The 27726-nt window shown below is 40.0% G+C and overlaps 1 protein-coding gene across 1 annotated transcript in view; it reads right to left on the bottom strand.

Annotated features, from left to right (window-relative positions):
* LOC132958709 (A disintegrin and metalloproteinase with thrombospondin motifs 7) overlaps positions 1-27726 on the bottom strand; it is a 71067-nt gene that overhangs the window by 8480 nt on the left and 34861 nt on the right. The window contains exons 10-23 of the mRNA XM_061031759.1: positions 25567-25659; positions 24879-25024; positions 24443-24612; positions 24186-24319; positions 22219-22339; positions 21310-21554; positions 20086-20227; positions 16243-16369; positions 14050-14263; positions 9737-11554; positions 9262-9414; positions 7378-7551; positions 6535-6681; positions 4517-4679 (exon numbers count right to left, since the gene is read on the bottom strand). Coding sequence (XP_060887742.1) covers positions 4517-4679; positions 6535-6681; positions 7378-7551; positions 9262-9414; positions 9737-11554; positions 14050-14263; positions 16243-16369; positions 20086-20227; positions 21310-21554; positions 22219-22339; positions 24186-24319; positions 24443-24612; positions 24879-25024; positions 25567-25659 — 3847 coding nt within the window. The remainder of the gene's footprint in view (positions 1-4516; positions 4680-6534; positions 6682-7377; positions 7552-9261; positions 9415-9736; positions 11555-14049; positions 14264-16242; positions 16370-20085; positions 20228-21309; positions 21555-22218; positions 22340-24185; positions 24320-24442; positions 24613-24878; positions 25025-25566; positions 25660-27726) is intronic.

Genomic DNA, 27726 nt, shown 5'->3' on the forward strand with positions numbered 1-27726 from the left:
TAGAGTGCACTAAATGTTAGAAAACGCTGTGCCTCTTCACATGCACTTACTGTAGTTACATATTTGTGCTCCCTTTTATTCACCATGCTGGTCATTTTTAGTATTTAATCACATTGATACTAGGAGGGAAAATGGCACAGTTTTAATCAATTTCTGTGATTGCTGACCAGCCTATTCCTACAAAGCCATTAAGAAGCGGCATCGTTTGGCATTTAAATCCACAATAAATGAGTGAACAGCAGTTACAACAATAAGAACCAGAAAACACAAGTGGACAGAAGAACAGTGTTCATACTTTAGCTGAATTGGTTGATGAGCATTAAAACATTTGAATAAACTCCGGTCACTCAGTGTTTGGAAAACATTTCTACATTTTTCAGTTGTTATCTCTGCATACGGCACTCTTCAGCCTCTTAGAAATCACCTTGAGAGCTCTCTCCAGGGCTAAGGTGCTTTCATTTTTACCAGGGTCTAGTCTTATTTTATCTGAAAGAGGCCACAGGTCGGATTCAAACCCAGGCCGTCCGCTTGGAGGACCATAGCCTCCATACATGGGTCATTCCCCACTCTCTCCACACATTACCTGTCACGCTGTATCAATCTATCAATCAATTCTTATTTGTATAGCACCAATTCATAACAAATGTTATCTCAAGACAATTGACAAAAAGCGGGTAAAGGACCTTACTCTTTGTTTTTAAGACCCAACATGAATCCACCCTGAGCACTAAGCAACATTTAGCAACGTTACAGTGGGAAGAAAAAACGTCCTTTTAAGAGGTGAAAAAATCTTGGGCAAAACCAGACTTATGATGAACAGCCATCTGCTGAACCTGCACTGGGCTTGAAGAATAGGATAGAGGGAGATGCAGGAAGATGGATAGAGACAAACAGAGCAGCAGCAACAACAACAATGAATAAGATATATCTGTACTACCCAGAAAAAGACCAAAAAAGCCCCAAAATTAATCTTGAAAAATGACAACTCACAAGACAAATGCAATTATTGTACTGCCTTTTGACCTAACTACCTGACCTTATTGCATTAGGGATCAACGTGGTTGAACCTAGTCCCTGATACATTCTGGTGTTGTGATGTACAGATAATATTTTATGTTGTCAATAAAACTACAATCAGAGGTGCTGCTTGTCAGCAGGCAAAGCAGGAGACTGCTTGGGACCCCAGGCCAGTAGGGGGCCCCCGAGGGCTGACAGACTTTAAACCATAGAAGTGGCTTGAAATGTGCAAATTGCAAAGACAGTAGGAAACCTCCCTAATGGGGCCCCATCTGACAGCACTCACCCTGGTTGCCCTGCCAAGTGTCAAATGCTATATTTCTGTGAAAACCAAAGTTCGTCAACGAGAGTCAAAGAGGGGAAATTAATAAGAATTATCAGTCTGTGAGGGGGAAAAAAGGAAGAGGGGTTTGCGCTGGGACACTGGTAGACATAATAATTATTTTCTGGAGGGGCCACAAAATAGGTTTTAACTAGGGCCCAAACAGAAGCCAAAATCACCACTGACTACAATCATTGAATTATTCCTGTGGATGTTATTATGTGTCAGTATCCAGCCTTCAGTACTGTAACACACGATGTTCTTTTATGAACTGAGTTTGTATGCTCCTCACATGAACCCGATGAAGCGTTAGTCAGCCATACATTCTCTGAAATTCATTCCATGTTCATAATCATTTCAGGAATATTTAATTCAACAGTCCTGATGGACGGCAATGTTCATTAAGCTCATTACATTCAAACTGCTGGTTCCTTTGTCCTCTTAATCAGTGGGATTCATGTTAAACTTGCACCAGAATTAATTCATAACATGTACACACATGTCCCTGCGGACATCTTACATGTGGTATATCATATTTCACATGTTAAAATGTTTAAGGCTGATCGTACATGCTACAGCTTGTGCTTGCAATTTAAAGAAGCTTCTGAGCTTGAACATTTGCAATCATCAGACTGCCTCATTGAATAAAAAAAACACATCAACAAAACACTGTGTATGCCTCTATGCATTGAAAATGTCAGCGAGGCTGCTGTTCAGACTCTTAATAGGCTGCCCTCTACTGTGATTACTTGTGCGATAGAAAACAGAAATGCCACTGAACCGCTGCGACCTGTATCAGGAAATTAAATACCACTGTTCAAATAATGTCATTAAAATGACAGAAGGTGAGATCAGCTGTCGAAGATGGAAATGTTGAGCCATGAAAATGAAGCCTCTCAAGCAGGAGAGGGGTTGAAAAGATTCTTTGACTGCAAGAAGACTTCTTTGAGTAAGTATGTTACTATTCTATCAGAAATTTGAAAAAAAAAAAGTAGCAATTCTTCTTCTGCATGCCTGTTTAACAAAGGAGATCTTTGAGGCTGCTGTACTGAGCTTTTTCCACTGGTCTTGTGAAGCGGCTTCATTAGAGGAAGAAGCGGCGAAATCCCAGAGATAGAAACGCTGCTGTCAACGGCCAAGTATGTGAAAAATGTTGAATAGGACAATGTTCATAAAGATGAAGCATCAGACAGTTAAATATTGAATATCCCTGACTATATATACAGTATACATAATCTATTTTTTTTATCAAGGACACCTGCATGATAGAAATAGACACTTCTATATCTTCTTCTATAACATCTTATTGCTTCATTTGTACCAACTTGCCCTGGTGTGGGTATGTACTGTAGGATTACAGAAATCAGTGTGAAAATAAGGCTGTCTTTTAGTTGCTGTGTATTTTGTACATCCTGAGACAGTACAGACTGTCTGAAAATAAAGCCCTACCAATCAATCAATAAACTGTTTGGGGACTTTTTTACTGAATGCTCAAAAATCTTTATCGTAATGTTAAAGGCTTAATTTATCTCGTTTGACATTTACCTCAATATCTCCATCGACTGGGTAAACAACCGCTGTCCAATCACCACCAGTATGAACGTCTCACACCAAGACCGTTATCAGTGGAAGTAGAAATGGTAATCATGGTTTATTGCTTTAAGGTCAAACAGTTTCTCCTGTTTTAATTGGATTTTCAGGTGACCTATATTCAGAGTCCGGCTCTTACAACATGGCGTGGGCCAGCCGTTATACTGCTGTCAAACCAACAACACATTTCAGTGTACTAGAGGGATAGTTTGGATGTTTAGTGAAGAGAAATAATGAATATAGAGACCTGCATACGAAAGTGAAGCATATGTTTTGTGCAGGGCAGGGCTCTTGATGTGAACCACCCATGAACAACAGTGAGCCCCTTTTTAACACATACACATGACGTGTCATATGTATTAGCACCATCATCATCGTCATCGTCTCATCTCAACCAACCCTGTATTCAGAGTATTTTTAAGCACAGTAATATCATTAGAATATAATAGTGTGTAATATTCTCCATATCCTCCCTCAGATTTTATAATTCTCCAGGGTATGTAACTTTTAAAAAAAATAAAATAAACCGGTGTAGGAATATTCTGGGTTTATTTAAAGGTCAGGTTGAAAGTTAAGTTAGGTCCATGCTCCAGTAACTGTGTGAGCCACTGACCGAGGAATTCAAACTGAAGTGAGAGGAGAGACTGAGCCTCTGAAGCATCCACTGATTAAAACAGGACTCCACAGTTTGTTGTTTTCAAGGTCAGACAAACATTTTTTCTTAAAGATTCAAATGTTCTTACTTTGCAGTGACTTTCATTTTCAATATCTGTAAGTGCTCCTGCACATACTGCATATACCAGGTGAGATGCTAAACTGCGTTTAGTTGATCAGTATTTTTACTTCCATCCATTATCTATACCGCTGGAGCCGATCCCAGCCGTCATTGAGTGAGAGGCGGGGTACACCCTGGACTTTTCGCCAGTCAATCACAGGGCTGACATATAGAGACAGACAACCAGCCACACTCACGTTCACACCTACGGGCAATGTAGAGTCCCCAATTAAACAAACAAGCATGTCTTTGGACTGTGGGAGGGAGTTGGAGTACCCGGAGAGAACCCACACATGCACAAGGAAAACATGCTTACTACACACAGAGAGGTCCGACGGGGATTCTAACCAGGAACCTCCTTGCTTTGAGGCAACAGCGCTAACTACTGTACCACCGTGCAGCACTAATCTAATCTAATCTGAATTTATTTTAATCTAATCTTTACAACAATATTATCAGTAATGTATTCATGTATATCAATAATGTAGCAGCTCGCAGTTTATGGATCTCATTGAATTTCTGCTACTCAGACTTTAACAGTTTAGAAAAATAAAAATAAAATAGTAATACACCTTCATGTCTTCACTGAGTTACATTTTAAACTGATTAATCTGAATTTAAGTAACGTATAACTTGAGTTGGCAAATTCATGAAGTTGACTGAAATGTACTATATGAAACACGGTGGAGTTTTAGGATAAAGCATAATAGAAACACTCCAGTAAAATAAAAGGACCTATTAAAGACACAGTGTTTATCAGTGCATAAAAATGTAATGTGTTTAAACAGGAATGATGTTTTGGAGCGACTCACCTGAGGGGGCGCTCACACACTCCTGTGAGTTGCACTTGCGGGTGGTCTCGGGCTGCGGCTCGTGGTCACATTCAGCTTGATCCACTTCCTCGTTTGTCTCACCCTTCGTGTTGACACATTCGATGAGTCGACGTTGAACTCCACCGCCGCAGGAGGCCGAACACTGTTCGATAAATGTTTTAAACATATCTCATTTGAATGGAAACTTGCTGTTAAATGAATTTAATGTCATGACTTCCATTACAGTCTACAGTAGTTCCATAGTGTCAGGTCGTTCTTTGGCTGGTTTTCATGATATTTGCATAAATATGAGTGTTTTCTCATCTCTTTTTTTCACACTTGTTGCAGGGGACCCTGGAAAAGAGACCTCAGTCTCAGTGGGTCTGCCCTGCTAAACTAAAGGATAAATAAAAATAAAGTATTTTAGTGGACACTGACTAACCACTGAGCACAAAAGGCTCAACATTCAGTGACTGATGTCTTGTCCAAATTTGATTTGAAGTGTCTATCAGGCGTCTTTTGGACAGAAGCCATTTATTTTTCATCTTGCACTTTTATCAGTCATTGAACACACAGGGAGGATCTAAGGATGGGTTGGGTTGTGGTCTGATGAAAGCCTATCAAGGGGGGGTTTTGACAAAGCCGATGTGGTTCAGGGATTTGAAAAAGATTTATTCTGTCCCTTCTTTGTGGACAGGAGTAATGTGCATGACTCAACAGGAGGTAGTGACATTCGAATAGCAGCCCTAAATCCCTCTGTGGGTCGGATCATTACGTGATTTATGCCTGCAGCTTTTCCCCCCTGTATACACCATGTGGATCATTATCCAAAATGTGTTCTTCAGGAGGTAGAAATGCTTCATATGGATAAGATACATGATGTCATTGGTGTGTTTTTACAGCAGTGCTTCTGCTTAATCAGTAAGAAGAAGATAAAAATATCACTAGAGGTTCTAGTAACGATTAATCCAAGTAGTTGATACTAATTTGAAATGCAAATCACGTCTCAACAAAAGTGGCGACCAGACGTACCAGATGTATTTATCTTTGTTTACATCATGGTTTTACTCTTTGTCTTTTATCAAATATTGTATCACAAATTAATTATGTTGCATTTCCAGATCCGACAAACATGTTTCCTCTTCGTCTCACCGGTAAACAAACACCTTGGCACCACAATCCATGACAAACTCACATTCAAAGCTAACAGTGAAAACATCCCCACATGTCTGAAAAGCCTTGACATCTTGAGGAAATCTGTGAAATCCATTGATCAGTGCAAAAAGCTTTTTACAGGTGCTTTGCAGTCTCCATCCTCCCTTTCCACACAATGACCTGGTTCCATAAGTCAACAAGTAGCCCCTCTTCCCTTACCCTACACACACTCCACAAACAATAAAGCCACTTATCTTCAACGAGTTACTGGTCCCTCCCCCTCAAGGCCAATCATTCCATGTCAAGCTTAGTGCTCACTTCCATTGGACCTAATCACGCCTGAGCTGATGAAATGTGAAAGGGTTTTTTGAAGCTGCACTGGTCATACTCTTTGTTCTTAGACTGTCTAAAGGCTTCGTTTTGTGTTTGCACTGATGCTTTAATACTAATTAAGTTCCTAACAGATTCAATTAAGTTCTCTAAATCAAATTGGTGAACCCAGAATCCTTTGCATTATCTCAGTATATCTCCACGGGTTAGGGTTAGTTCTTCATCCTCCCTGTCATTGAATGTGCAAAGCCTGAGACCAACAGTACTATGATCACCAAACTCCTGTGATGCTGCTCCTCTTTTGTTTGGACAATTAATTAAATTTCAGGGGTTTTAATAAGAAGTGAATAATTCACAGATCCTTTACCTCCATGGTTATAAAACCACAGCCAGTTTGAATCTCTGACCTGCATTCATCAGTTTATGAATCATCAATCATGCTGAATTATTTAAACTATTCTGAAATCAAGTAAAGTGTGTGTGTGTGTGTGTGTGTGTGTGTGTGTGTGTGTGTGTGTGTGTGTGTGATGTACCTGTCCCCATGATCCAGTCAGCCACTGAGCACAGGGCTGGGTGTTACATGACTGGAAATTGCTGGGCTGAAGCTCGGGGTCGCATCGATCCTCCTCTGGACAGGCAACGATTCTCTGCTGCTCTCCTCCTACACAGACCTCAGAGCACTGAACAGTGCACACAACCACAGTAAAAAAATATATGAATATATGAACACACACACACACACACACACACACACACACTCACACACTCACACACTCACACACTCACACACACACACACACACACACACACACACACACACACACACTCACACACTCACACACACACACAGTCCATACATGGTTCTAATGCATGTTATTTACTCAAGTCTATTCACAATTAAAGGATCATAAAAGTAGTTTTAAACAACCCTGTTGCAGTGCAAATTGTGTTGTATATAGAAATGATATGACTGCATGCATGCAACAATGAACCATGATGGACAGAAAATGTGTGTGTTATGATGTTGTATGTTCTAAAGAATCAGCTTCACTACATTTTCATTTGAAAGCAGAAGAAGGATGTTCTCTATAAAAATGCCGTTGAGGAGAAGTTCTGATGAAACAGGCTTATAAATTATCATACATTAAAACATCCCTGTGAAAACGTCCTCAGCATGTTGTTACATACACGTATAAATATGCATTTCTATCCTACTCGAAGAACACAACACTACCTGTGCATGTTTTGACAGTGTCTGTAATTGGACAGGATAGGATAGTACTTTATTGATGCCCAGAGGGGAAATTCGGGCGTTGCAGCAGCACAGACAAGTAAGGTCAAGAGAACTTAGTAATTGACCCTTGCGTATGACTCACCTCACCCCAGGAGGAGGCGTACCAGTCGAGGCATGGCTGGGTGTTGCAGGGCATGTGGCTCTGTGGCCTGGAGGACATGGCCCTGCAGTGGAAGGGTCGTAGAGGTCTTTGATCCCGCATGTCAAAGCACTGAACCTCTCGGGATTTAAAGCCGCCTTCACAGTTCTTGGAGCACTGGGAATGGACGTGACATGATAGTTACCTAACACCGCCTTTGACTTTCACAGCGAATTTAAGGAGAGTGGGTCTGTTGTTTGACAGTCCTCTAAGAAGCCTCATTGAAATAAGCTGAAGTTATGCATGAGTAACAAACTTAGCAGCAGCCTCAGATGCTCTTTTCTTACTCAATCTGTAGAATCTTTCATCTGAAAGAGTCATAACAGTAAATATTTATATCATGAAAAAAATCCACAAGGACAACTTTTGTACAAAAACACTTCTCTCTATTTGACTAGCTCAATTGTGAAAGGAAGTTAATCTCTTCATTGTAAGTTTGATACAAATAAACAAGACAATGTTTATTTTTATTAGCTACCAGAGCCTGCAGTTAGTTATTGCAGCACATCTGTGAGGCTGTATGAAGACACAGAGATACTTTGATACTTTGAGGTGATGAACATCACATGAACATGTTTCAATGTCAATAAAAAATAATGGTTATCATGTTCTTTTTTGCACATTCTTAGACAAATTGTTATTTGACCTGACGGTGGCGCTTGAGGACAGGCTACATGATAGTACGAGGCAATTAATCCAGTTTCATTTCAATTATGATTTTGTCTTCCCAGCATCATGAAAACAAGATAGTCAAGATAAAACTCGATTCGTCCACAGGTTTTGTCATGTGTGCTCAATGTTTCAAATCACCACTACCTCAAAAACATCTTGTATGTATTAATTCTTATTATTTATATATTTTCTTTACTTATGTATTTTCAGTTATTGCTTGTTTTGTGTTCTGCACGTTGTAGCGTTAAGAGTGTTGTAGTTTGATAAATAAATGTGATGCAGATGTTATAAAATCAATAAGTAACCAAGTGTAATAATATTGATCTCAATATCGAGTTAATATAATAGTGATTGATATTTATGAACATAATCGAGCAGCCCTACTACAGGATCATCAAAGTTATTAGAATTCTTCCTAATTCGTCCTTTAGATGGCACCCAGACCACCATAAATGTCTCCAAAAGTTGACAAAATATTCCACTTAAAACAATAAAACCCCAAATATCAACCTCATGGTGCTGCTGGGTAAGTCAGGGGGTAAGTCAGGGGATAACTAATGTTGGGAAACTTCTCCTCTGTGCACCATGACTTCACTGCAATCCATCTGATTATTGTACAAATATATTTATTTCTGGACCAAAGCTGTGGAAATCTGTTTGCAATCCCTATAGCAAAGCTGCTAGCCTGCAGAATCCATGTTCAGAAAAGATCAATAAACACTTTTTGAGACTAAACCAGCATCTAGCATCTAGCATCCCTGCACTGCACTGCCCCCCCCACCCCCCCCCCCCCCCCCCCCCCCACCACTTTAGAATTCCCTTACAAAATGCTTCTGTTTGTGTGTACAGCTCTTCAAATCTTCGCTTCAAGTTACATGACAGAAACAAGTACAGAACCCTTACATTGTCTGATGAAGAACTATTAACCACACCTCGATATAGTCAAAAAACTTCTCAGGGATTGTGCTTTCACCACAGCCACACGGAAACTCGGAAATATCTGACATCAAAAATCAAAACCTGCTTGTTTTTAAAGCTCCCTATAAATACATTTAACCATTGTCATATAAACTATCTGTTGTTCAGGGTAAATCATTTACAATGAAACATTAACTATTATCATCTTTGTTAATAAAATATCACATCAAGTCTTACCTTAGTCCATTCCTCCACTTTCCACATGGAGCAGGGGCGGAGGTAACATCTCTGGGCTGGTGCTGGCCTCTTTGCCGGGTCACAGTCAGAGTCTGATCCAGTACTGCAGGCCAAAGTCCTCCAGATGGCACCCAGACCACAAGTGGTGGAGCACTGCCTCAGAAATGTAGCAACACACGAGTACATGACTCACATTTGTATGGTTTTTCCATTCTTCACAAAATCTGTCACTGATAATAATGCAAACAGTACAAGCCTGAGCTCCTTTTCCACCTTTTTTTTTTTTCAATGTGTAAAATGCTAAACTTTTAAAAGTTATAACACAGCACAGGCAATGGTCTCTTTCCACTGCTATGTTAATGCTTTGTCTTTGGCCGAGTTTGATCCGGGACATATGGTATCCTCAAAGGGACTAAAACTAGACACGGCAGAGTAAGTGAAGAAGCAGATTGTGTGTAATATAATGCAGACTCACAGCACTCCAGTTGCCGGTGACCCAGTAAGCAGGGATAGTGACTTGTGTGGAGGCTGAAGTTTGGACCGATGTCAGCGCTGGAAGAGTCCACAGAGCCGGTGGATTTGTTGGCAAAACGGGATCAGCCGGTGATAGCAATTCCATGTGAGGTTTTAGGTGTGTTACACTCTGTTGGTTATCAGCTGCTGTGTATGTTGTAGGCTGGTACGAAGGGTCAGGATCACTGCTGCTGCTCATCACTAGAGTTGGAATAACTATTTCATTGAAGTCAAAATCAGCAGAGTCGACGGGCCGCGCTCGGGATGTGGATTCTGTTCCAGTTCTTTCAGCGGAGGCAGGTTCTGTCGGTATGTGTTTCATAGCTGGCAGGAAATCAGCTGGAGGAGGATGAGCTCCTTCTTCCAGGTTTGTAGGAGGTATGAGTTCTGTTCCAGTTATTGATGTGGAGTCATCCGAGGCCTCTTGGTTACCTGAGGTTAGCAGAGAGCCTTGAATGTAGAGAGGAGTGGATTCTTCAGAGGCAGAAAGTGACGTTGTACCGAGATCAACATCAGTATCCCATGAATATTGACTAGTGGTATAATCTGTTTTAAGATTAGTCTGATCCAAGCCCAAGTTCTCCAAAGCAGAGAAAGTTTGATATATTGATGGCTGACTGGTTGTTTGAGGTATTTTGGAAGCATTTTCCTCCCGCTGAGCTTCAGTATCAACCTGCAATCTGGTTTCCGGCATTGGTGAGCCTAAACTTTCTGCACTCTCTACATCTTCTTTCTTTGCAGAAATAGGCAGACCTAGTGTGCTTTTTTCACTGTGCTCATAATTATCATGTACACCCCATGTTGTCATGACAACAATATCAATAGTGGTTTGATGGCCTGGAGTTGGAGGAGCATGTTTTGAAGTCACAGTGACCTCCTTCATGGAGTCTTCCTCCTCAGAGAAATTGTCATAGTTATTTTCAGCCTCCTCACCGTACTGCCCCCATTTCACATCCTGTGTGGGCTCATTCGGAGGGAAAACCGGAATCGGCATTGTGCTCGTGTTTTCAGGCCACAACAGAATGTCATGTCCCTGTTTTTGTGTTGGTGAATGCTGCGTGGGAGATAGAGGTGGAGAGTGAGTGGTAGACACGGGCAGAAGAAAATCTTCAGAGAGAAGGTCATCCCAGTTTTCAGAACCCGTGTGTACAGACTCTTCTGTTGCTGCATTTTCATTAGCCTTCATACCGTCTGGTTTTGTGTTCTGTGGCTCTTCAGTCTTCAAAAAGTTGGCTTTTGAAATTGTGGAAAAGTCTGAAGAGGCTGTGGGAGCATACGTGGTTTCCATGTGAGCGTCGTCTTTCACACTATGTGGAGCATCACTTCTTTCACTGTCCTCTGAATCCTTTCCATCGCTTTCAAAGTCATCGGCCAAGTCCTCGTGGAAGTTGATAAAGTTATAATCATAGTAAAAATCATCAACTTGGACACTCTTCTCTGCAGCCGGATCAATATTTTCAATATTATTGTGGTAGTGAAAATCTCCCTCGATATCGTTATTAAGGTCGTTATTGTGCGTTCTGGGCTGGGCTCTGGTGGTGCTGTATTTGGGAGGAGGTTTGACTTCAGGTATGGAGTTGATTTCATTGAGCACTTCTTTGCTCGACCAGCCGCTGCCAGACCAGTCGACGCCTTCAAAATTGTCTGGCGCTTGTGGACAGTACTGGATGTCGCAGGTAGTGACAGCAAGGGGCTTCCTCTGGGGGTCACAGTCAACGCCCGTGTTTCTGGAGCAGGTCACATTACGGCGACGCACCCCACTTCCACAAGTTAGGGAACACTGCAAGAAGAAAAATGAAATAAACAGATAATGATCAGGCCAAATTTAGACTTTTTCTTAAAAATCAGGCGTATAACCAAAATTACATTAAAGGAGCAATACGTAAGATATTTACTGAATTAAATTACAACATGACATTACTATATCATCAGACATTAAGGAAACATGCTATGTAGAAGTGGTGGTTTCCTCCTCCTAAGTTTTGATTCTGCTGCGGATTGTTGTTGTTTCTTTGGTCAGGGAAGTAGGCCACACACTCAAATGGCCATTTTGCCCCTCGGCTTGCCTGGCAAACGGCAAACCAACAGGTTTTGCAGCGATGAAAGCAGGTACGCTAACTGGATCAGATAGAAAAGCCTTTGCATTTCTGTAATAAGCTTCAGAACCAGAATCAGGTAAAACTAGATAAATATTGGAGATGCTTTTGAAAAATGGAGAGAGGTAAGAACTCAGAAAGGTTTCAAGAACCAATGCAGGGCTGATTAAACACTGAAGCTACTGTGTCCGTGACATGGAAACCTGTGTGCACATTGACTCTCGGGAGGAGGGGGTGGGGCGCAGACAGCTCTCTCCAATGTTTTGAATTTGGACTGCAGTACCCATTTTAAACGCTAGGTGTCAGAAGTACAAATTGGTCCTTTTAAGTACAACCGGCAAGCAAATCATTTTATCAAGTTATCAAAATGTAATCCAGACTCTGGAAGCCTCAGCTCTGAGTGCTACTGTAACTGTGGACAGAAAAACAGCTACCTGGGAAAAGCCCGACACCTCCCCCTCTCAGAGGTCAGGGTCAATCATGTGACCAAAACTGAAAAGAAAAAAAAGGTCAACGGCAAACAAGGACCTCTGTGAGGCTGTACAGCTGTGCTATGAGCTGGATGCTTTAGTATCCATTTTAACATGGAAACACAGACAATGATGACATGCTGGAGTTAGTCAGGTAATAATGTGTATCATGTTTAATATCTTAGTTTACAAGACAATCCCTTTAGTAGTTGCCGACACATATCATTTAAAACAAAGGTGAAACTTTTAGGGGCCATCACTAAAGTTATGGGGATTTGTCCTCTTTGAAACATCAATGTCAGAAAAAGTTCTCTGCAGATCATCGAACAGTGTCAGTCTACTCTAAACCAAAGTGATAGTCTGACTCAGTAACCAAGAGGTTAGCAAGTCCCAAGTTGATGATTTGTGCATGGCTGAAAGAAATCCTAATGAATGAATTTCTTCTTTTAAACGCCGGCACAAATGTCCTTATACCACCTGTTCATCACACTTTTTATAGGAGACATCTTAAAGGGCCATTCATTTATGTTGGACGAGTTGTATCGATGTGTGAGAAAATAATTGGATATGGAAAAAACATATCATAACAGAAGACGTGAAGATCTGAGGCAATCTGATGGCTCTAAGCCAGGCATGGGCAAACTACGGCCCGTTGGGCTTTTTCATCCGGCCCGCCGAACTTGTCCAAATTATATTATTATTAAATTTAATTTCATTATAATTAAACCTCGTTCGTTTTCCCCTGTAATGCCCACGTTTCCCCAATAGATGGCGCACTTCAGAGTGTGGTGTATTATTCCCCTCTTCACTTTTTCACTTGCCAATGTCACAACGGATGGCTCGCCAAATTTAACTGGAAAACATGTTGGGCTGCTGAAAAGAATCCAGGATAAAGTGAAAGAGGAAAACCCTGACCAGGATGTTATTTTCCTTCACTGCATCATCCATCAGGAATCTCTGTGTAAGTCTGTATTGCAGCTTAATCATGTCGTGAATCCAGTTGTAAAACTTGTTAACTTTATACGAGCAAGGGGACTTCAGCATCGTCAGTTTATTATGTTCCTGGAGGAAACTGATGCGGATCATCAGGACTTACTGTACCACTCTCGTGTCCGCTGGTTAAGTTTGGGCAAAGTGTTTCAACGAGTGTGGGAGCTGAAAGAGGAGATCAGCGCATTTTTGGAGTTAATGGGGAAATCTGACAAATTTCCTGAGCAAAGCGACAAGAACTGGCTTTCTCCAGACTTTAATGCACTGGCAAAAAAGGGAGATCAACAACACTGTTCCCACTGAAACTGAACGTGAGTTTCTCTACTGTGTTTATTAAAATTTAAATTAATTAAATGAATGCATTTGGAAATCAATTTGTACAATGAGCCTTGCATATTCATGCTTTGCTACTTGTTAAAGGCCAAATCCTTTCATGTAATGGCTTTTACATGTCATTTATATTAGTTCACACAAAGGAACCATCTGTTCCTGGCCCGGCCCCTCTGTCAAATTTTAGAACCCATTGTGGCCCGCGAGTCAAAAAGTTTGCCCACCCCTGCTCTAAGCAAACAGCAATGTTTGTCCTGAATGAGCACCAATTAAATGTCTGCTTTTTTATTTTATTTTAAATGCATCATATGTGATGCATTATGCCAAAATGAAGCACAGGAACATTTTTCATTTTCATTTCCCTCAGAAAAAAGCAAACCCAGACTCACCTTCGACCAGCTGCCTGTGGTCCAGTCTGCGGGACAGGGGATGTGTGTGTTGCAGGAGGACAGTGCTGCCGGTTTGGGGATGTGTTCACATTCAGAGGGCTGCAGAGCTTCCTGCTCCTCAGCACTCACTGACTGAATGCACAGCACAGTTCTTTTAGTCAGACCTGAACTGCCACAGCTTGCTGAACACTTCTGCCACTCCCCGGACCACCATCTACACACAAAGACACAAAAGATGACATGGTCAAAAGTAATAGTAAGAAGACTTTTGTCGGAAAATATTTCACTGCTGTGCAAAGGAGCACTGTTAGGTTATGTCATGCAATGAAGAAGAAGGACACACTGTCCTTATTGTGTTTTCAGGTTGTAAGCAGAGCTAGGTGCTTCACTTTTTGTCCGTCAAAACATGTTTTGTTTACTTGGCATGAGAGTGTTCCAGACAAAGCTTGACTTTTTCTTAAAGTTTGTGTTTGTATTTTTAGGATGCTGTTTTTGTTGTTGTAGATTTTGTTTCTCTCATTTATGAAAGTTTGTTATGTCACAATCACATTTTTACTGAGTTGCTACAAGTTTGAATTTTCATGTCATGAAGTGAGGCTTTCTGCTTGCTGGTTTGTGAGAGTTGATGAAGTGATTTGTTGTTCTACATTTCCTATTTGAGTTGATCGACTTCTACAGAGCATCTTAGATCTTACACTATAAATATATATCTCATTTAATAGCATTCAAACACAAAAGCATAAAAGTCCACGTGTAGCAGTAAAAATTACACAGCAGAATATAACTCTTTGTTTAATCCCAAACAAACTGTCTCCTCATTACACACAAAACAGATATTTAGGCACACCCAAAATAGTTTAAAAAAAACAAATTTACACTAAGAACTTGCGTGTGAAATTACTGATTTCTAGAAGTTCTAATGAGTATTATCTTGCTGCTTTTTTAAGCCGTGCACTAAGACTTATGCACACATTGTTTCCTGGCGAGTTCCTGTTTGTGGTTTGGTTTTTCGTCAAAACTTTGTGGGAAAGTACACTGATGGCTTTTCAAAACAGAAAAATCCTTTTCACATCTATTACACAGGACAGGTGTGTAATTTAAGAGAGTAATGTGTCCATCAAAAACTTAAAGGTATACTCCAGCACAACGTCTAACATGCAAGCAAACATGTATTGGCAATGTTTCGATGTTAGACCTTCATCAGGCAAACAGTGTTGTTGGCTGTATTTGAGTTAGTTCACATTTCTACAACATTAAGAATAACTAAAAGATTGATAATTTTTCCAAACAACTACCACTGAATGAAATTGTTAACATACATCATGCAAATGACTTTGAACAATACAAGTATTGTCCTTTTGCCAATAATTGTAAAATCCCAAAAAGTTTTGGATAATAGCTCAATTGTGTTCCATTGTTATGCAGCTAGATTCTTTGTAGCAATAGAAGTGTTACTGATCAGTGTAAAACATGTTTCATCTGAAAGGTGTCTCGGCTGTTTCACTGCTGATTCGACCTGTAATGACATGTGTGGGAGGGAAACTGCCCGACAAGAAGTGATTCTTCCATCTCAGTAGAGCCAGCTGTGTCCAGACGCCTATTTTCACCTGTCTTCACTCACAATCAAAGGGTTTAAATGCAGAACAAATGCTTTCAAAAAAAATAAAAAATACTTAGCACGTTCAATTCTGGGAGGCGAGAAAGAAATATATCAAGAAGCGGAGGTGTAAGTATGGAGGCGTAAGTATGGATCAGTCAGAGCACGCACGCACGCACGCACGCACGCACGCACGCACGTCTGCCAAGTGAATTGTAGAAGTGTGAATATCAGCAATCAGGGTGCATACAGGAGGGTTTCAACAACAACCTCTTCATGTGAAGAACAAGAGAAAAAAAAAGAATGGCCAAACATGTTGTCTTTTCTAGAAAAGCTGCTATAACACTAGTTTCATAAATGTATCATTTGACGTTACTCTGTTATCCATTTACAAATATAACATCTCTTTCCTGCTGCTAAACCTGTGACTGTATCAGTTAATTTACTTTCAGTTGGTGGTCATGGTTTCTTTGCTTCCATGCACACAACAAGAGTAATTGTTTTCCCCTTCAAGGGTTAGAAAAAAAGCCCCTCCCTGTGTGTCGATGATTGCTGCTGGTGTCGTCTTGTAAATGATGTGTGGCAGGTGAACTCACATGGCTGGACATGGATCTTTGTTACAGCTGGTTTGGTTGTTGTGAGGTCGGGTTAAAGGGTCACAGAAGTGCTCCTCCACGATCCCCGTAGTCTTCTCCACACAGTGAACAATCTGCCTCTGAACACCTGGAACACGAGCCAGAGGAGAGAAAAGCTTTTGTCAAGAATAGCTCCCAGACGACGGAGCAAACAAGACCCCCGGGGAGAAAGTTGATTACTTCACTCTGTAAAGTAATTTTCCAATTTTCCATGTCTGTAAAGATTGCTACAGACAGGTGTCAGAAGAAGTGCTTAACACCACTTAAAAAAAGCATATTTTTTTTTTTTTTTTTTTTTTTTACATTTTCCACAGAAAATAATCTAGATGACTTGTACCTATGACTGTTAAAAGAAAAGCAGTCTGAGATGTTTGGTCAAAAAAAAAAAAAACTTTTACATGTACAGAACTAAACTAGCAAAGCAGAAGAGGTACCACTTTGTTGCCATGGTGAACCAAATCATAAAAAAACAAAATGTTCCCGAATCCTTACAGGAGCTCTAATGATAATGATCATGATAATGATAGTAGCATTCAGCACATAGAGGGCACTTGGTAGGCCACCAGTATGTGATTCAAAACTAAGACCTAACCAGAAATAAAAAGTGAATTTCTTAGTCATTAATGGACGAAGGATGCAAAAGAGCACACCTTAATTAATATGAAACTTGATGGATTATTTTTAATGAGCAAACTATTCATTCTCACCATATGTTTGGCGACTGTTAGATCTGATTCAAAGCAACACTGTCAACTGTAAGGAAAAAGGTCGATTTAACTTTCATTGCTGTCAACGTATTATCATTTTCAGCTACAGCACAGACAAAAAAAGTCTTCAAACTTCTATGTAAAATAGAAAGGGTTGGACAGCAATACGTATCTTTAGGTGTCCAGTTTACAAAAGCATTGAACTAAGCAGTGCACAGAGGGATGTGTTTCATAAAGATGTGCTAGATTCATCTCCTCCTGTTATTCCTCCTCCTTCATTACTCTCGCTGAGGGGATTTAACCTCCATCAGAGCCGGTGACACCTCTCCCCTCTCCCCTCTCCGTGCACTTTGCTCAGGTCCAACTGAGAGCCACAGCAAGTGCCAGATATCCAATTTACACCTCAAAGACATCACTTGAAGGAGAAGACAGTTATGTTTGATTGAAAGCCAGATAGAGACAAAAAGGGAAAAGGTTGAAAAGTGAATGTAAACACTCTAAGCCAAGTTGATTACATGGCCTTACATCAGCTATTATTCAAATACAACTTGAACAAACGCTATTCTTTGATCTAGCACTGTGGGAGATCTTTTCTGTTTAATTTACTTTATATGAGGATAAAACCCTCTTCCTGGCACCTGGGAACAAAATAAGCATTGTCTTGTGATGTGAATATGTGGGAAAGTGGATTTTCTTTTGGACACACATCCACATCTTTGTTTACTTACAGGTTGATTTGAAATCTCTGAAAGGCTGTTTGCAAAACACTTTCTCATAAGGAGAAGGTGGGACAAGCTGTTTCTACTAGGACCGACCGATACAGGATTTTGGGGCCGATATCGATATTGGGGAGAGAAACATTCTGTTACCGATATATCGGCCTATCTTTCCTAGATCTCTCTCTGATCTGTAGAGATAGATAGATATAGAAATAGATAGATAGAAAATTAGCCAATACTGATAGTCACTAGATATGTTAATCTCGGTCGATATCATCAGCTGGCCGATTAATCGGTCTGCCTTTAATTTCTACTACAGCAACAGATAAGTAGATATTTAGGGTAAAAAGATATATCTGGCTCTACTTGCACATCTTTACACTGCAATAAGGTCAACAGGCAGATCTACCATAAAGCTTCAAATGAAAGCCCATCTCAATTTAAGTCAGAGTCCCTTTTACAAGCCTGGTGTTACTGCGGGCTCTGACAGATAAAGGCAAGTCTCAATTAGAGACCCTTACCTATTTAGTGTTGAAATAGTCTGCGGATTGAAAACATGAGGAGAAATGGCAGGAAGACACAAAAAATAAAGATGAACTTCAACATCTGTCCAAGAGAGATGGAATAATGTTAGTACTTGTACCAGGCAGAGAAGGAAGGTTAAAGGTCAGCTGCAGATTCATATGTGTGTTTGTGTGCATCCACAGAATGTGAGCGCTGCCTCTCATCAGTCCTTTGCACGGTGATCTGGATAAAGACTAAAGACATTTTAACCTCAGTAGTGAGTGAAGGGAGTGACAGGGACAACTCTGACACTGGTGTTGGTTTAAGAGATGGAAATAAACGACATTCTGATCTGTTTATTCAGCTCAAAAAGGCGACAGAGCAAATGTTTGCAGATGTTCTGCGCATTCTTACTTAAGTTAGACCTTTGTGGATTTTGTAGCACTTTTTTGGCTGCTCGATGGTCACTCAAGGGATGTCAAACACTCTTTCTAGGCACTTTGTGAATTATAATTAAAATAAGTGGAGGGGGCATGATTGAACTAGAGGTGAAAATGTTCTTGTCAAGAGTTTTGTGTTCAAGCGAGGCCATTTTGTGGAGCAGTCTGACTTCCTATTATTGAAAAGGTTTGAAAAAATGTTGCCACATCTGATAGAAATATTCTTCACACCTTCTCAATAAATACATATGTCTGTGAAAAGCACTTTATAAATCATTTATTGCCCACTTAATAACTTACTTAAAGCTTTTTTTTATTACACTGCAGAATAAGTATTTAAGCATGTCATCAGCAGCTAACAAGCAAAATACAGGTAAAGAAACACCAAAGAATCCTGTCAAATGTTTGAAATACTTCAGCAAGCGATGACATGATCACGTCCACCATCTTGTTTTGTCTTTTTAAGCTATGTCAGTATCAAGAGAGGTTTATCCTTGAGTCCCACAAGACAGAAGAGGCTTTCACATCACATATTCTCAAGCTGACCGAGCTAAGGCTCTGCGTGTTTCTCTTTCATTAACACCACAAAGCCACATATTGATCTTGAATGTACATCAAACAGGTCAGAAGCACTGACCCCTCTGGTCGGTCAGAGACGACACACTGAGGGACTCCTGGAGGATATTGCCCTGATAAACACCGTTGTAGACACCACAAAGAAAAATGTACGGCGTTGACTTTTTTGTGCACAGTACTGTTTGTACTACAGACGTATGCACTGCATGAGCAAATGTAGAGGGAGACTTTTTGTCCTCTAACAAAAAACAACAAACAATGCAAGTCTGTGTAAATAAAAAAGACATATAAGACACACTGATGTTTATCTGTTGCATGTGCTCTGAGGATTCAAGTTTTGTTGATTCCTCTTTATTTATACACCTGTTTTTAACCTGCTAGGTTTTATTCTATATAAATGTAACAGAAAGCTAGAGGCCACTTATTGACATGTCTCTGAATGGTAGTTGAAGACAGTATTCTGTACAAAATGATGAAGGTTAAGCTTTTGACACATCTCAAACTGCTTCCTGACATGAAGTACCGAAAGACTGAGAAATAATGAGACCAAAGATTTCAATACAAGACTCAGGGCCTACATAAACATAGTACCAACATAGCCCAATGTTCCTGCTTGTGTTTTTATTTCAGCTGCCTCTAAAGGGTTGAACATGTTTTAATAGCTGATGAATCCAACCAACTCATTGTTTGAGACATTTAGAGGTTTTTATTCAAGGGTTTTTCTGCAGACTCCTACAGCACCTAAAGCTACAGGAGAAAAGATTTACTACACTCACTGGCACTTTCTCGGTCGTTCTCTCTTCCTTTCTGGATTGGAAGGAGCTACGTGTTTCAAAGCTTGCAGTCTTTTGCTCTTACCTGTTCCACAGGTAACGCTGCATTCAGTCCATGAACCATATTTCCAGAAGAAAACGGACGAAGGGATTTCATTGTCCTCTGAGACATTTCGATTGATTGTGAACTCGTAACGCACCCCTGGATTTGTCTCTTGAAAGAGAAGCTGTAACACAAAAGACAGTATGTCAAAAATACTGGCCAAGTGCAGAGACACGTAAATAAACCTCTTAAAAAAACAAAAACAGTCCAGTATCAGAAATATCTGTCAGGCTCTGTTTCTAAAGGTAATCCCCCCTCCCACACACATACCACCATTAGCACCTTGGGTATCACTGTTCAATCAATCAAGCAATCAATCAATCAATTCTTATTTGTATAGCATCAATTCACAACATAAATGATCTTAACTTTACAAAAGAGCAGGTAAAACACCTTACTCATCGTTATATTATCTACAAAGACCCAACGTGAATCCATCATGAGCACTCAGCAACATTTAGCAAAGTTACAGTGGTAAGTAAAAACGGCCTTTAAGAGGCAGGAACCTCGAGCAGAAGCAGACTCGTGATGAACAGACATCTGCAGAAACTGTGCCGGGCTTGAGAAGTGGGATAGAGACAAACAGAGCAGCAACAATGAATAAGATAGGTTTATAGCTACAATGCCGGTAATAATGGTAAAAGTATGTGTAGCATTAGCAGTAACAGCTATGTGTGATAATAGACTGATCAGTCTTGTATTAACATCAGCAACTTTAATGATGAGGAACAGGGAGGACTGATTATGTTCAGCTCTAAGATTCACTTTAATATCTGTATTAATGATAAAAGGCTGATATTAAAGGCTGATAATCCCTGAAGTGAATGAAGTCCATAAAGAAAAACTAGACCAATATGCGAGTCACCAGCTCCAGCATTCATCTAAAAGTTTATCTTATCATTTATTTTTTCTTGCTCATTTCTGTAACTCAATTTCACTGCATTTGTTTCTTCCATATTTTTCATTTTTATATGAGTCAGCCTATGAATCCTGTGATCTGTGGACCGTGAAGAGTACGTAGTGAAAAAGTAAGAAAGGTGCTTAAAAGTTTCATTGATCGATTGGTTTCCCGCACTGTTCCTCGTTTTGTTTTCATGCTGTTAAGTTGAAAGAACTTCCCCTCTTTCTGCAGGTGGCTGGAGTATTGATTGAGACCACAAAGCGAGACAAAGATATGACAACATAGCATTCATCTGCTAATCCTACCTGAATCCACAGCGGCTCCATGGTCGGCCCAGGTGACGTCAGGTTCTCCAGCTGTCCCGTCCTCTCGTAAGTGAAGACTGTCCCAGCTGCTTTGTAATCTCCGTTCCACTGGATTGTCCAGCCACCGTTCAGGAAGTATTTGTTTGGGATGTCACTTCTTAGTGCCAAGAAATTCCCGGCTTCAGCCACTTCCTCGATGCGGATGTCCCTGGCTCCCTCTGGGATCAGCCCGATGTCTACATAGCCTGTAACGCATCGTTGTGATTGTCGATGAATTCGAACCACAAACTCTCCTGATACGCATTCAATAAATACAGAGGACAGATCTGAACAATTCCACCTGGAGAACGACATTTGGATTAAATGCACAAGTCTTCATTTGTTTGTTATCACTCTAACAAGATGATACGTTTGACAGTGAGCTATCTTGAAATTTAGAATTTAAAATAATAATTTATTTTCACCTATGCTGAGGATGACTAACTGAATGGACTGTTCTCATGGACTATTATACAACAGCTAATAATGAAAAACAAGTTAATAACAAGTCATATTTGTGGCCTTAATATATATTTTTTAAAACACACAGTGTATACCTGGAAATGTTTTGTCTGCCATAAGTTCCAATATGATCATTTTATTATATATTATTTATCATATTTCTACATTTCCTACTTCATATAGTTTTTGAGAGCTACTGCAACAAACCCCCCTCCCATTCCCTCCAAATGTTCTTTCTTCTATGCATCTTTCCCACACCTCCCTGCTGTGAAGAGTTTAGACCCAAAGTAAAGAAGGGAATCTTGTTAAAACACGGAAACCTTGAGAGAATTTATCCATCGTTCATTATGTTATTTTTTTCCTGTGCTGTGCCTACTGCTGGACCAGAGTTTAAGAAAAAAAACATACCAAGTCCTTCACTCTCCTCAAACGTCCTCCTCACAGTGGTACACGTGGAGCCGTTGCCATGACAAACCCCACAGCGATCCTCCACAGCACTGGACTCGATCACGTAGTCACAGCCGACATTCTGTCAAAGGCATGCAAAGACATATAAATAATACATTATCCGAACTAAACCTGGCTACATTACAGTGATGTAGAAGGCATTATGATCACGTTCTCTTTTGTGCTGCTGCTGCTCACATCTAGTGCAGGTAAAGGAGCACAATTATTATAAATACACTGAAGGCAGGGGAAGTTCAAGATGTGCTCAGATCATCTACTTAGAGATGAAAATTGAAGTATTAAGATGCAGGAAATACACAAGTACTAGTAGCTCAAGATTACACATAGATTTAAGTCCGACCCTTTTTGTAACTAGACCGTGATAAACTTTCAAAAAGGCTCACGATAACTTAATCCCCCAAGCCATCAGAATCCTCCATCAAACACACACACTGCCGCGAACGCAAGCACGCACATAATAGTAGAATTAATAATAATTACATTTTCTATACATCCATTTATCTTCTACATAAGGTCTTTTCACTGCAATATATATACACTATGTGTACAGTGTATAATATGTGTTAGCTACATGATAAATGTACTGGGTATACCAGTACTGCTACTGTTTTATACTACTGTTTTTCTTTCTACAGTATGTACTTTAATGTTTCTCCCTCTTTTATTTTGAACCATTAATCAATCAATCAATCTTTATTTATATAGCGCCAATTTATAACAAATGTTATCTCAAGACACAGAGCCGGTAAAAGACCTTACTCTTTGTTTTATTATCTACAAAGAGCCAACCTCAATTCATCACAGCACTAAGCAGCTTTTAGCAAAGTTACAGTGGCAAGGAAAAACTAAGCAGAACCAGACTCTTCACTTTTTGGCATCTTGGTCCTGGAGGAAAAACATTTCCTCCAACTGTGTTTATGGTTGAAAGAAAATATAGAAGGTCGAGTTAACTCTAAGGATGATAAATTGGAAGCAGAGACAATCAAAAGAAGGGCTGGGCGATATGACCTCAAGTCAATATCACAATTAATTGCACAGCCCTAATCAAAAGTCAAACTCCTTGATTCAATATAGAGAGTACTACATTGACTATTGGTCTAAAATATTAGAGCAGATTTTCTAAACAATGGAAAAAAAAAAGCTGGTTTCCTGACCAAAATGTCACAAAATGTCATGAAGCCAGAGCCCTAAGTCTGTGATTGATGTCCACTCCATACACAAACAGTGTCTGTATCAGTGACTGACATTCTTTTGCCCAGGGTGATAGGCGAAAAGCAGAGAGATAAGAACCACAGCGTTTTTCTATTATTAAGTCATTTTCATGCAGAATGTCAACTAGGCTACATAACACCCGTCTGCAGAGAAAACAGGGTGAGGGTCAACTCAAGATACTGCACAATTGGCACCACGGCAGTGACACGACACAGAAACAGAACAAATCAAAGAGCATTTGAATAAATCCAGACCTGAGTCATATCTTCTGTGAAATGCAAATCTGCAAATGCAACAACTCATGACTGGATGTTTTTTTGATTTTGTAAGAATATCAAAAATAACCAGCTGAGGAGTTACAATACCAGCTGTGCATTTATGAAGAACTTCTACATTAGACATAGAAACACCAGAAAACATTTCATCATGTACATAGGTTTGTACAAGTACTAGTAAATTGTACTTAAATAGGGGCGGCAGTAGTTCAGTCTGTAGGGACTGGGGTTGGTAACTTAATTCTCCACTGGACCAAAACACACCCTCTCATCAAGTTTAGTGAAAATCAGGCCAGTAGCATTTCTATAATAATGATGATATACAGAAAAAAAAAAAACTCCTCGGTGTAGGAAGTTATTGATGAATAATTGATATTGTCAATCAGATAATATGTGAATAAGAATGTACAATGTGGATACCTTACAGATGCCATTGATGCACATATCTCTACTTTTGTTGCCCTCGTAGCACGGCGTCCCGTCTATGACAGCGTCCCGCAACTTTTCAGAAAAGTCTTCATTGAGAGGACGGCAGTTCAGCTCACAGGGGTTCACTGGAGGAGTTTAGAGGAAAATCGTACAGAATAAAGGGGGTCAACATTATGCAATAACAGCCAAATGTGTTTTCTTTTTTAAAAAGATGCCATCCCAGCTTGAATCAGGTTTGACATGCTCACTTCTATTAATGACTGCTTCCCACTTGTGAAATCTTCCCTTGTAGGGTATGCTGTTGAAGTGAGAGCACTGGACGCTTCTGAAGCTCGTCAGATCAGGAGGACATGGTGGGGTGTTACAGGTCTTGTACCGCCGTCGCTCTCCCAGGCAGTATTTCCCTCTGTGTGCAGGTCTGTCGGACATTCAAAGAGGTTAGTGTGGAGTTATTGACTTTTATCCCTGACACCTGATTTGGTGGAAAACTGTTGTAAAGATGAAACTCTTTAGCCATGAAGAAGATATACTTAATTCAGCGAGGGGAAATTCAGTTTTACACTCTGTTATTGAGACACCCTACACACAGATCCTATGGACATGCACTAATGGAACTAGTGAGGGGACTGCCCACAGCGATACTGGTTAAACACACACATACTGGTTAAACACACACATACTCACACTGGGTTATCACAGTCTCTATGGGCACTCTGGACTCCGGCTCCACACGTCCTGGAGCATGCCGACCAGTCGCTCCACGATGCCCAGCCTCCATTCACACTTTCTGGTTCATATCCAACTGCTACACACTCCCCTCTGATACACCACTGTAAAAAACCAGCAAAGTTTTCATGAACAATCATACAAACAAATACTTTAAGTTTCATCCTAACCTCATCATATTATTTCTTGCATTTTCATTTTTGTCAGAAATACAGATATAACCGTTACAAATAGAGGCCCCACTTAATCTCTCTATTAGACTTAGTAATGTTTTTCTTTGCACTGTCCTTTTAGACTTAAATGGCCCTTTGAGTTGTCAAACAATTTAGTTTCTTTTAATAGTTGTTGAGCTTTCTCCTGAGAGCTGGCTTGTTAATTATTCAAACCAGGTATTTAACTATTTAATGAAGGTACGAAAGTCCTTCATTCTGCCACATGACTGTCAAAATTCAATATGATTATTACCAATACATTCACTTTTTTAGTTTTTTAAGATATTTGGAGTCCTCTCTTCACACTTTTAAATTGACCACAATAGTTAAAAGACTATAAAACATGCTGTGTTAAGAAATCAAACACAACAAAATCAGCATTTTCATCAAGCTCTCCATTCTCATATTTCGGTTCTCATGAGATGAAGACTCACCTTGTCCTCTCCACAGCTGGTCCCGTCTACAGCTCCATCCAGCTTTGAGTGGCAGGTCGTTCCCACAGTGCACCAGAGTGTGCCACACACGTTCTAGGAAAACAGAGGGAGACCAGCGTCTTACCTCAACAAGCTGTTTACCTTTCAAACATGATTTTTCTAGGATTTAAATTTCTAAAGTTCTTCAATGTAAACAAACAGAGATATAGCATGAAAATAATGAATTGTTTTGTAAATAAAACAAAATTTACAGTATTTTATCAAGGAGGGTTAACCACTACATTGGATGTGAAGTGAAAAATGGAAGGACAAAGAATGCTTCATATATTAATACATTATATTTATCTAAAGCAATGTTAAGTGCCCTACAGTGAGTTAAAGAGGTCATATTATGCCCTTTTTGGGGTTCGTATATTTAATCTATGTACCTACTAAAGTATGTTCACAATAGCTAAAGTTCGAAAAAAGTGTCTGTTTTCATGAACTGCCGCTCCATGCACCGGCTCGCTTCTGACTCTCTCTCTCTAACTACGGCATATCGTGGGCGTGCTACAGAAGTTAATGGGCGGGCAACATGAGCTGCTGGGCTTGCCACAACGAGCCAATGGGCTTAGATCAGTGATCTCACACTGACAATGACGTCGGACTGACACATTTTTATGGAGGGGGGCTAGAACCGAGCGGCTAATGCTACAGCTAACAGGAGGACGTAGGAGAAGCTGTGTTTCCGCGGACATGGAATTTTTGCAAATAGATGTGCCTAAACATGTACACAACACACTAAAAAGCATATAAAACCAGAAAAAGCATAATATGACCCCTTTAATATGGGGACTGGTATTTCATGCAGTAAATGTTCTTCAAGGACCGGCACCATACAGCTTGCATTTGAATATTATTCTCCTGTTTCTATACAAGCCATTTCCCAAGGTTTATTTGCAATAATTGTCTAATTAAATTGAATTCAACAGTCGTGCAGGGACAGAAGGAGGTCAGGTTTGGTTTTTCAGGCTCTGCATGAAAAACATGTCGTCTCTTTAGTTACAGCCCATCAGATAAGGTTTACAGGATGGAGCGATCCACCAAGGACTGCTGTGTACATCCCCATCTAGAAATCTTCACTGTATGACTGTTATATATAAAATAATATGCTCTAACAGTATGTACTGAAAAGCTAATCCTGCTATCCAGTGGACATTCATTCCTACATAATGTTGGACTTTGGTCATTTTCAAAAGCATTTCTTATAAATGAAATGTGCAGGTAAATCCTTCAAACTGTATTTGGTTGGAGGGTAACTACAACTCATATATATCTCAACTAAATATGAGGATAAAACTAGAAGCCCATTAGCTTCAGTTTATTTAGAAACCAAGGGACACACTGGCTCTGTCTGAAGGTAGAGAGAAAATAAAAATCTGCCTTCAGATTCAGAACCCATTGAGAATGTGAGGGCTTTAACAGACAACAGCCTTATTGATTATGAAACCATGTTTACTTTGATTATACAGTAGTCAAATCTGTGTGTTTTTAGTGTGTGACAGTGTGTGTGCATGCATGTGTGCGTGTGCGTGTGTGTGTGTGTGTGTGTGTGTAAAGTCTGACACCACCAAAAGGTCGGATGTATCCTTGATTGATCATTAACCTTCTGGATTTTTGAAATGGTCTATTTCCATTATTTTAACTCTTGCTTGACATTTGTAATGCATATGCGAAAAATATATAATATTTTATCATGAACTGTACATTTAGATCATTTTTGAGTTGTGAGGATTGACTTTATGCATTTTTAAGAATTGTACCATTTACTCTGAACACTGAGCAGGTTCAGCATACCTCTTCCTTTTCTTAACATTAACCTGCAACTTCTGTCACTGACGACACAAAGAGAAGGGCTCAAAAGAAATACAGTATTGATTCTCAGAGTAGAGATTTACTTCCAAAGAAGAATGGGAAAGGTCACAATGACGCACTGGTCCCAGAAGCATTGGTCTGTTATATGTGGAGTGTGACATTCAAACACATCTGTAGAGCTGACAACCTGACTCTGATCTCCCTGACCACCTGCTGTTCAACCCCTGTTAGGAGATTTATTGGGAATTGTCCCTTTCAGCTTCCTCTGGATGTGGCTCATTTCAGAACAAATTACAAATAAATAGA

Source organism: Labrus mixtus, chromosome 1 (genome assembly GCF_963584025.1).
Source record: "Labrus mixtus chromosome 1, fLabMix1.1, whole genome shotgun sequence".
Lineage (NCBI taxonomy): Eukaryota > Metazoa > Chordata > Actinopteri > Labriformes > Labridae > Labrus > Labrus mixtus.